Here is an 11,214-nt window from a genome sequence, read left to right as displayed (position 1 = left end):
ACTCATCGTGTACAAGGAACCCCCAGGAAGATCAGAACTGATGTCCCTCAGAGCAATGGAGACCAGCAGGAAGTGCCATGACATATCACAATCGAGAATTCTATATCCAGCCAAAAAAGCCACACACTTGAAGGAGAATTCAGACAGTCCCAGATAAACAAAACCAGAAATCATTCTAGACTAGCAGAACTGGCCTATAAAAATACTAAAAGGAGGGGTGCCTGCGTGGCTCTGTCGGTTAAGCGTGGTCATGATCCCGGGGTCCTGGGATCAAGTCCCACATTGGGCTCCTTGCTCGGCAGGGAGCCTTCTTCTTCGTCTCCCTCTGCCCCTCCTCCCCATGCTCTCTCTCTCTCTCAAATAAATAAATAAATAATATTTTTAAATTTTTTTTTAATTAAAAATACTAAAAGGAGTTCTTTAGGCTGAAATTAAAGAACAGTAGACAGTGACTCAGATTCACAGGAAGAAGCATCCATAGAAGTAACTATATTTGGAAATATAAAAAACAGTATAAATGCATTTTTGTTTGTAACTTTTTTTCTGATTTAAAAGGCACCTGCATTAAGAAGCATTATAAATCTGGTATTTGTATCGGATATTATTATATGCAAGGAATAAAGATTTATGTGTGATAAAAATGTCACAAAAGATGAAGGGGTGAATGGAGCTACACAGGGGTAAAGGTTTTGGATATTACTGAAATTAGGTTGGGTTATTTAAAGCTAGTTTATTAAAAGTTAAAATGCTAATCTTAATCCCCACAGCAACCACTTTTTGTAAGAAAGTAACTTCCAAAAAAAAAAGTAAAATAAATGAAAAGGAAATTAAAATACAAATGATCTATTTCATACAGGGAAGGCAATTTTTGAAGAATAGAGAAAACAGAAAATAAGACATAAGACATTTAGGAAAAATGGCAAATCAAAGCCACCTTTATTAACGATCATATGAAATGTAAAAGGGGAAAACACTCAGTCAAAAGACAGAAAGGTTGAAGGGGTTAGTAAAAGAAAAACATGACCCAAATAAAGACCGTCTACACGAAACCTTCAGGTTCAACGACATGCCTCGGTTGGCAAGTTACACACTGTGCAGACAGTACTCAGAAGAGGACTGCACCGGTGACACTGATTGTCAGCACAGACATTAAGGTAGTTATCACGAAGTATAATGGAGGGTATTTTTTTAAGGCTTTATGTATGTATTTATTTATTTATTTATTGAGAGAGAGAGAGAGCGCGAAAGGGGAGAGGGGCAGAGGGAGAGAGAGAATCTCAGACTCCACGCCGAGGTTGGAGACCAGTGTGGGACACAGTCCCAGGACCCCAAGATCACGACCTGAGCCGAAATCAAGAGTTGGGCGCTTCACCAACTGAGCCAGCCAGGCGCGCCGATGGAGGGCATTTTATAACTAAAGAGGGACCAATTCATGAACCGGATAAAAAAATTATAAACCACAGTGCGAGTTAGTATACTTTAGAGATGGCACGGCCGCCATCGTGCGTGGTAGAGCTCAAGGAGGGCTGCTGCTTGTTGTCCCCTAACTGGGTGTCCCTGAGAAGGGTGAGGATGGAGGGGAGCAGCGATCAAGTCAGCACCAGATGCCATGGCCGGTAACTGGCACATTTCCCATTTTACAGACTTACGGGTAAAGAACTGAGTTCTACGCATCTCTTGCCTCACAGATACCTCAAAACATGACACAAGACCACATATGTTTCTACACATACTAAAACCGTGGTACAGGCTCGCAGAGACACTCCTCATCCCCTTCAGTGTTCCAGAGATGCCTGACATCAATAAGAAATGTCACTTCTCAGACACACAAGGCGGGACTTTCACCACCCTGACCAGCCTCAGGCCACAGGCCTCACAGAGCGCCATAATGAGTCCCTCAAAGGAGCCCAAGTTGAATGAAATGAAAGAAGTCATATTTCAGTCATAGTCAGATATCAGGTGTGAATTGTGATCAGGAGTCTCATTCCAGGGGCGCCTGGGTGGCTCAGTCGTTAAGCGTCTGCCTTCAGCTCAGGGCGTGATCCCGGCGTTGTGGGATCGAGCCCCACATCGGGCCCCTCCGCTGGGAGCCTGCTTCTTCCTCTCCCACTCCCCCTGCTGTGTTCCCTCTCTCGCTGTCTCTCTCTCTCTCTGTCAAATAAATAAATAAAATCTTTAAAAAAAAAGAGTCTCATTTCATTTTTTGATGTTTGCTAATAGCTTGAAGCCACACCCTTCTCCCCCTTTTCTGCCCCACGTCAAGCTGATGGGAAAGCCTGGGTGTTTTCTCCTTTGGCCCTGGAGGGGAGTTCAAACCATGCATGGCAAATCATGCCCCCGCCCCGGGCCCTGAGCCACCATAAAAATCTCAGCAGCCTCCTTGCTCTGCTCTCTCAAGCCGTTGATGGACCTGGGAGGGATCACCTTGCTCTCCCTATAGTGCATCACTGTGTGAGAAATAGACCTCGTCTCAACCTCTTGACTGATGTGTGGCCTCATCACATTCAACATTTGAATCAAAAGTTTTGGGTGGTTGGGGGAACATTCTCGTCCTGTGGGGTGGTCTCACAACAAGTACAAACCAACTCAACATAAGAACACACATTCTTCTTACAGGCACATGACATATTCTCCAGGTGGGACACATGTTAGGCCATAAAACAATTCTCGATAAATGCAAACAGGTTGAAATCGTACAAAATATATTATCTGACCACAATGAAATACAATTAGAATTTCGTGACAGAAGGAAAACAGGGAAATTCCCTGCATAACCAGAAAACGAAAGAATAAGTCACAAGATAGACAAAAAGCGCTTTGAGATGAGTGAAAACAAAACCCAAATGTATGAACACTTTGGAAGGCAGGGTAAACGGCTCTTGGAGGGAACTCCTCCAGGCAGAGAGTCCTACACAAAGAGGAGAAAGATGTCAAATCGATACACGGCCTTTCACCTCAAGAAACAAGAAAAAACAAGGAGCAAACGAAAATGGAAGCAGAAAGAAGGAAATGATCGAGTTTAGAGCAGGCGTAAAGAACACAGATAAAACCAAAAGTGGATTCTTTGACAAGACCGACAAAATCGACAAACCTTCAGCTAGATGGACTAAGAAGAAAAAAGACTCTGATTTCTAAAATCAGACACGGAAGTGGGGACGTTACAACCAATTTTCAGAAATAACAGAATTATGGGAATACTGTGGACAGTTGTACACCAAGTCACATAATCCCTATGAAACAGACAAAGTCTGACAGACACACAATCCACAAACTGGCTCAAGGGGACACAGAGGGTACAACTACAGGAAAAAGACAAGTGACCCGGTTCAGAGGGGCCAAGGGCTGGAATAGACGCTTCTCCAGGGAAGATGTGCAAGTGTCAGAAAGCACACGAGGAGGTGCTGACCCTCCCCAGTAGGTGGTAACACAAGTAAGCATCGCAGTGAGGTGCCACGTTTCACCGCGATGAGTGCTTGTCTTTGACTTTCGACAGCTTGACTATGATGTGTCTACGTGCACGTCTCTTTGGGGCCATTCTTGGACCTTGTGGAGTTTCTTGGACATGCGGATTAGTGGGGATTTTTTTTCATCAAATTTGGTAAACTTTTGGCCATTCTTTCTTCAAATATTCGTTCTGTGCTTTCTCTCATCTCTGCCTTGGGGCCGCTGTCACCCATGTTGTGCCGTTGATGGCATCCCACAAGCCCCTGCGGACCGATTCCTCTGTCTTCTTCAGGCAGGATAATCCCAATTACTGACCTTCATGCTTGCTCACTGACTCTTTCTTCTGGTGGGTCAGATATGTTCTCAACCCCACGGCTAACTTCTCATTTCATTAGTGCCCTTTCCAACTTCAGAATCCCTATTTAGTTCTTTCAAAAATGTTTTCTCTCTTTCTTCATAGTCTCCATTTAGTAAAACACTATTCTCGTATTTCCTTTTCACTTGTTAGGCGTGATTCTCTGGGGTTTCTTGATCAGATTTTAAATCTTCATCTAGTGTGTCTGGCCCCTCAAAGACCACTGCTGCTGAATGCATCCCTCCGAGTGTGGGCCGTGTATTCGTGATTCTTTGTCTGAAAATGTTAGTTTGGAAACTGGACGTTTTCAATTACATGAGCTGGCGGCACTGGCAGTCAGGCCCCGCCCACCAGGCTTTGTCGCCCGCTCTCGCTGTTGCTGTTTGTTTCCTGATGCTCCTGCACTAGGTTCTGTGAGGCATGTGTGCTGGGCGTAGACACTGGGTTTCCGTTCAGTTACGTTTATGGTGAGTTCGTGTGTGCACAGAGATTAAAATGCCTGGGACCGATAAATCACCCAGTCTTTGCCAGCGGGTTTTGGGGGTGGGGAGACACACCTTCAAGTTTCCAGTAATTTGCGTGCCTGCCCTGGTTTTCACTTCCTGCTCATGCAGGGCTTCAAGGTCACCCTGAGGGGAGAGATTGGTAAAATACGTATCTAGTGAGAAATATCTTGTTAATATATTTACACACATTAAAAATATATAATCCTCGTCTTGGCTCTATCAGAGAACGCAGGCACCGTGAGAACAGCAGCCCCCAGACTGGAGGAACAGGAGAGAAGAGGGGCTTGCTTACCAGGAACCCCTGCGGTACTGACTCCCTGGGGGAGCCTTCGGCAGGACCAAGTCCAGGGATAAAGCCCCTGCAGCTCAAGGGGGCCCCACCGCGTTCTCAGAATAAAGAACAGAGAAAACCCCCTATGCTTCTGGCAGGGTTTGAAATATGCCCAGAGCATTCTGTCCTCCTTAGCAAAGACATGGCCTCAGGAAGAGCCTTGCCAGTGTGCGGAAGGGAGATACCCAGTCCAGCCCCATGGGCCTTCCTGTCCACCCTGAGCGGGGAGAGAAGGGTCGCAGGCGGGGGCGGTCTCCTGAAAGACTGAGACCTAACCACAGGGTGACAGAACGCACCCCCTCCCCGGCAGGCACAGGTGGAACCAGGACACTGGAGCTGAGCCCACATCAGAACCCCGGTGCCTGCAGCTGTGACCCACGCAGCCCGCAGGGAAAACACCAGGGCAGTTCTTCAGATAATGAAACACAGAATCCACTACCAGGTACTGAATGGGTGACATACACAACATTACTAATAGTGGCCAAGTAGTGGAAACAGTTTAAATGTCCAGCAAGTTACCACTGGATGAAAAATGTCCTATATCCATATGACAGAGTATTATTTGGCCAGAAAAAGGAAAGAAGTATGAATAGACGCTAAGACAAAATTAAGCTTCGAGACATTATTCGAAGTGAAAGAAACCCCTCACAGAGGGCCGCGTATTCCAAAATTCCATTCCCATGAAACTCCGGATGATACGAATCCAGAGAGGTGCCACCAGGTAAAGTGAATGCCAGGCCTGGGGGGCCCGGAAATTGAGAATGAGTGAGTGATCGTTTTCTGTGTTATAAAAATGATCTGCAGTTAAATGCTAGTTACGGTTGTTGCACGTCAAGAATTTACAAAAAGCACTAAATGATTTTACGGCGGCAAAATGGATAAAACAGCAGGTGTTGTTATGCATGTTACATGGATTAAAAAACAAAGTTCTAGGAAATACGAGGTACATAAATTATAGTAAAAGAAAGTACAGATTAGGGAGACAGCCCTTCGTCCCACCCTGCTCTAGCGGAACCTGACACTCAGTGGTTGACCCACCTAGTGCCAGACAATTCACCCAACCACAAAACACCAGGAAACAGAAACTTCTGAGAAGCCAACCTACCCTAGAGGGGGAGGGCCCCTGAGCACTGTCCTGGCCTCCAGACCACACCTGCTCAGCCTCTGTATCAGGAAGCCACTTCCCAACCCGTCTTCCTCCGGAACACACCTGCTCCTTCCAAAGATGGAGATGGTCAAGGAGAACAAGGTGGACATCCTGGGGCCCCCCCAGAGCTCGGCTCCCGTGGCAACCACCGTGGTCACCATCCAGACTGAGACGGCCGTGCCTGACCACATCGTCTGGTCCCTGTTCAACACCATCTTCATGAACTGGTGCTGCCTGGGCTTCGTGGCCTTCGCCTACTCCGTGAAGGTGGGTGCGTGTGGGGAGGGACTCTCCCAGAAGGTGCGGTGAGCCTGCGGAGGTCCGCCTGCCCAGAGGGCACGTGGGGTGTGGGGAGCCTTCATGTGTGTCTGTGTGGTTGCAGTGAGGCTGCAGGAGGGGGCCTGGGGAGGGCCATGAGCAGCCTTTGTCCCCAGGATTCCAAGGACTTCCCCTACTGACCAATGCTAGAAATTACACCCTCAGATGCACTTGTGGCTCCAAGGTTCTCCCAGAAAGAACAGGAACTCACAGGACACTGACTCCCGGTGGGGTGGGAGGCCAGTGAAGGGGCCAAAGCAGAGGGAGGACAAGCCCTGGGGTCTCCAGGAGAGGCTGAGAGTCTGAGGAAGGACACGGAGGCCCCAGGAGAGAGGGGCCCACGGGGCACCGTCCCGCTCAGGCTCCAGGGAATGGGGAGGGTGGGTCCCCAATCTGGGTGAAGGGCAGGTGGAGCCTTCTCTGGGCAGGGACCAGCCGGGGCTGGGCGGGGGGGCCCTGAGTCCCTGGCTCTCACCAGGACCTGGTCCTGATCCCACGCTCTATCTCTTCTCCCCAGTCTAGGGACCGGAAGATGGTGGGTGACATGACTGGGGCCCGGACTTATGCCTCCACCGCCAAGTGCCTGAACGTCTGGGCCCTGGTCCTGGGCCTCGTTCTGACCATTGTATCCATTGTTCTTCTGGTGAATGCCTATGTTGCAGCCTACAGTAGAGTTTTAAAACTTAGTCAGGAAAGCAGTGGCTACCACTAGGTGGTCATGGCAGGAGACCCAAGTCCTCCACCACACGCTGCTGGCCCCGCGTCCGTGGCTGCTGGCCGTGTCCCTTAGCACCCAGCCCTTTACCTGTCTACAACTGAATTCAATAAAGTACACTTGTGTGTGACGGTGCTGTGATGTCCCCTGGGGGTGGGGGCACTGCTGAAGTGCCTAGCCTGCCCCTGACACTGAGCCCACCTCCCCTCCCTGCCCAGCTGTGCGGCTCTGAGGGGCCAGGGCCTAGCCTCAGGTTGTGCTGGTTTCTGGCCTCTGCTGGGAGCAAGAGCTGGACCAGGGTCCTAGGATGGGGGTCCCCGACCCAAGGACGTCCCGTGTCCAGAACACCCTTGGTCCCGAGGGTAAGGCTCCCTGACTCTCGGGTGTGTGGAGGCAGTGGTGCTGGGGTGAATGGGCAGCTCAGGTCCTCTGGGGAGGCCTTGGGGTTTTTGTATCTGTGAGTGCAGCTGCTGGAGACCCGGACCTCCCAGCCCCTCTGGGCCGATCCAGACATTGCTGTACCCTGCTGCTGCCCCCTCCAGCTCACCAGCTCTGTCCTTCTCCTCTGGGAGTGGGGGTAGGGACAGCCCGTGAGTGGCCCGGGGGAAGGACAGAGTTCTCAACTGTGGACCGACTGCAAAAGCCAATCATCAGACCCGTGGCTAAGCCCCAGTGGACAGAAAGCCTGAGCGGAAGGACTCCCTCCCTCCACCCAAACCGAACTGGCCCTCAGGGTGGAGCAGCCGCCCAGTGCCCCGGGAAGGGTCTGGGTCTCCCAGCCCCTGGGGCCCTTGGGCATTGGGTGTGAGCTTTCGCCAGAGCCTGGGCTGCCCGCGGGCAGTGGGGGCCATCCTCAGCCCCGTGCACGAGGAGCTTGCCCCAGGCCCGTGCTCCTGTCTGGGGCCCCCGGAGGGGGTGGGTGGGGGACACGGTCTACACGGTCACCCTGGAGAGGCTGGAGAAGTCCAGGGGCCCCAGGCGGATGTCAAGGTGGGCACTCTTATCCAGGTGCACCTTGCCTGTGGGGCGTCCAGGCTTGCCTGGGTTCCAGCAGTGGGGCCAGGTCAGTCCCGAGGCTCCCCTTGAAGTCAGCCACTATCACACTGGGTTCCGTGTTCAGTCCAGGCACCCTCGAGGGATAGACCGTGCCACATCCACATCCCTCGGGTCAACGCCTGCAGTGTCAGGCCCTTGGGCTGACCGCTGCCTGGGGATCCCCTGGGTGGGCTGTGAAGTGCAGGGGGTGCCCCGGCACCCTGGGTCCCAGGAGTGTGAGCAGCAGCGGGACCGCCCCAGGGAAGGGGGGTGTTAGAGGAGGGGACGCTGGAAGGACTTGCTCCTAGCCACTGAGGGGCCAGTTGGGGTCAGGGGAGGGACGCTGCCGCAGGCCCCAGCCCCCTGCTTGGGGTGGCTCCTATCTTCCTGGACCCACAGTGCTTAGGGAGGGCCGCTGGGATCTGGAGAACTCTCCCACAGCACATTCGCATCCTGGGCCTCGCAGTCAGTCTCCACCACCAGCTCGCAGTTTCAGGTTTCTACCCCACCTAATGGGGTCTCACACCCCAAGTTCCTGGAGCCTCTCCAGAGTGATTGCCCCGTCTCCACTGTCCTGCCAAGGGTCCATCCTGACCTCCAGGATAGAGCGCGGAGAGCTGGAAAACACACCACACAGCTCCGCCAGGCAGGATGGAGGGTGAGGGCCACCCATGTGACTCAGTATGGAGCAGGGTGACCTCCTCTGTCCCAGGACAGGTGGTGGGACAGGCCCGTTGGGAGACAGAGCACTGCTAACGGGGTGTGAAGGTCAGGTGGACTGCTGNAGTCGGAAGAGCTGTGCCACCTGACAGCAGAATTCTAGAGACATTTATAGCCTGTGTTCCAAGAAGCCAAACAGAAGCACGGGCAAATGATGTTCTCAGCTCTTCCCAGCCCAGGAAGCAAGGATGCCGAACCAGAACCCTGAGACAGGATCTCCACGGAAACATGACCCTGAGCTCCACTGTGAACTGGTCTCAGACAAGCTCCAATGACTGAATGAACCCACAGGTGGAAGGAGGCTGCCACCCGAGAGGTTTGTGCAAAATCACATCCCTCCCAATGTCCCCACAGCAGCACATGGCAGGTCCTTTTCCCTAGGCCCTGGAGGACGTGGGAATTATACATCTTAGAATGTGTTGGACTCGGGGCCCAGGTAAATATCTTAACAGGCAAAGCATCATCCTGGACCCTCTTTCAGTTGGGGAACAATGGGTCCAAGGAATCATGGGTCTCCAAGCCCAAGTCAAACCCTCAGTGGAACCCCTTGCCCTCCCAGGAGGCTTTTTCCATTCCTCAGATCAGTAATGGCACCAGAAATAAATGGTGGTTGGCTGGTGGGGCTGGCCAGGTGGAGGTGTCTGCAATTGCTCCCCACCATCCACCCCCAGCTGGGAAAGAAATAAAGAACAATGTCTCATCCTGAGAAGAGTAGCAGAAATCAGAGGCACCCTCAAACCTAATGGGTCAGGGGCACGGGTCCCCACCAAACCTCCATTTCCTTCACCAGTCTGACCCCAGACCCAGACGGACCCTGGCAGACACAGTGGACGGTGCAGACTAACCCGGCGGGAGCCCTGCGTGCGACAGCTGTGCCAGATGTAGACCAAGCTGTCCTCGGGGCTGGGCTGTGTGGACAGTGATCTGTCAAAGTCTTTTCTATCCTATCTCTAAAGACGGACATGGGCCCCCAGGCAACCGTGGGGAAGACCTGCCCACTATGAGCAGGGTTGTACCAGACCCCCAAGTCAGAGCTTCGAGTGGGCCCAGCGCCAATGCACTAGAGGATGGAGGTGGAACATTCCAGATCAAACAGGCAGTTTCCTTTACCCGTGTCATCCATCACTTCTGTCCCACACCGGTCCCTCTGCTCCTGCCTGGGCTGCGGGGACAATGCCTTGGAACCAGACGGTGGAAAAGGAAGCATTCCCAGCCTGGTTCTCCATGGGTCAGCTCAGTGTGAGGCAGAAAGCTGGACAGACATGCGACATCAACCCAGGCCCACTCAAGGGTGCCCCAAAGATCCACGTGAAGGGAACGGTCCCTGTGGGCAGAGCTGCAAGCAGGCACTGGCCGTCCTCTTAGTGTGGGGAGAGGTCGGTGCTCACAGATGGGCATGGAGAAGGCATCCCAGCGCTGCAGGGGCGGCAGGACACGGACAGCGGGAGGGGGGATCCCAGGCTGGACGGAGGCCTGAGGGTGCAGCCATACAACCCCGCACCCAGACGGAGATGGCAGGTCACCTCCAGGATTTTGTGATCCACTCTGAGCGCGGCCAGGATTAAAACGGAGCCCCGTAAACCATGGATCACATCAAGTCCATAGGTCAGAAGTCACCATGTCTCAGAACACATCCCTTGGCGAGGACTGCGGCCCTGCTCATGCAGGGCTTCAAGGTCACCCTGAGGGGAGAGATTGGTAAAATACGTATCTAGTGAGAAATATCTTGTTAATATATTTACACACATTAAAAATATATAATCCTCGTCTTGGCTCTATCAGAGAACGCAGGCACCGTGAGAACAGCAGCCCCCAGACTGGAGGAACAGGAGAGAAGAGGGGCTTGCTTACCAGGAACCCCTGCGGTACTGACTCCCTGGGGGAGCCTTCGGCAGGACCAAGTCCAGGGATAAAGCCCCTGCAGCTCAAGGGGGCCCCACCGCGTTCTCAGAATAAAGAACAGAGAAAACCCCTATGCTTCTGGCAGGGTTTGAAATATGCCCAGAGCATTCTGTCCTCCTTAGCAAAGACATGGCCTCAGGAAGAGCCTTGCCAGTGTGCGGAAGGGAGATATCCAGGGTGGGCCTTCCTGTCCACCCTGAGCGGGGAGAGAAGGGTCGCAGGCGGGGGCGGTCTCCTGAAAGACTGAGACCTAACCACAGGGTGACAGAACGCACCCCCTCCCCGGCAGGCACAGGTGGAACCAGGACACTGGAGCTGAGCCCACATCAGAACCCCGGTGCCTGCAGCTGTGACCCACGCAGCCCGCAGGGAAAACACCAGGGCAGTTCTTCAGATAATGAAACACAGAATCCACTACCAGGTACTGAATGGGTGACATACACAACATTACTAATAGTGGCCAAGTAGTGGAAACAGTTTAAATGTCCAGCAAGTTACCACTGGATGAAAAATGTCCTATATCCATATGACAGAGTATTATTTGGCCAGAAAAAGGAAAGAAGTATGAATAGACGCTAAGACAAAATTAAGCTTCGAGACATTATTCGAAGTGAAAGAAACCCCTCACAGAGGGCCGCATATTCCAAAATTCCATTCCCATGAAACTCCGGATGATACGAATCCAGAGAGGTGCCACCAGGTAAAGTGAATGCCAGGCCTGGGGGGCCCGGAAATTGAGAA

General features: G+C 52.2%; 1 protein-coding gene across 1 annotated transcript; it reads left to right on the top strand.

Annotated features, from left to right (window-relative positions):
• Positions 1-5,737: 5,737 nt before the first annotated feature.
• Positions 5,738-6,946, top strand: LOC103671031 (interferon-induced transmembrane protein 1-like). The gene is made up of 2 exons (XM_008699591.2): positions 5,738-6,050; positions 6,619-6,946. The coding sequence occupies exons 1-2, from the start codon at positions 5,862-5,864 to the stop codon at positions 6,811-6,813; spliced, it is 384 nt and encodes a 127-aa protein (XP_008697813.1). The 5' UTR covers positions 5,738-5,861; the 3' UTR covers positions 6,814-6,946.
• The last annotated feature ends 4,268 nt before the right edge of the window (positions 6,947-11,214 follow it).

This window comes from Ursus maritimus, unplaced genomic scaffold (assembly GCF_017311325.1).
Source record: "Ursus maritimus isolate PB19 unplaced genomic scaffold, ASM1731132v1 scaffold_23, whole genome shotgun sequence".
NCBI lineage: Eukaryota > Metazoa > Chordata > Mammalia > Carnivora > Ursidae > Ursus > Ursus maritimus.
Note: the sequence above shows the minus strand (reverse complement) of the source record. Positions and strands in the feature narration are given on the sequence as shown.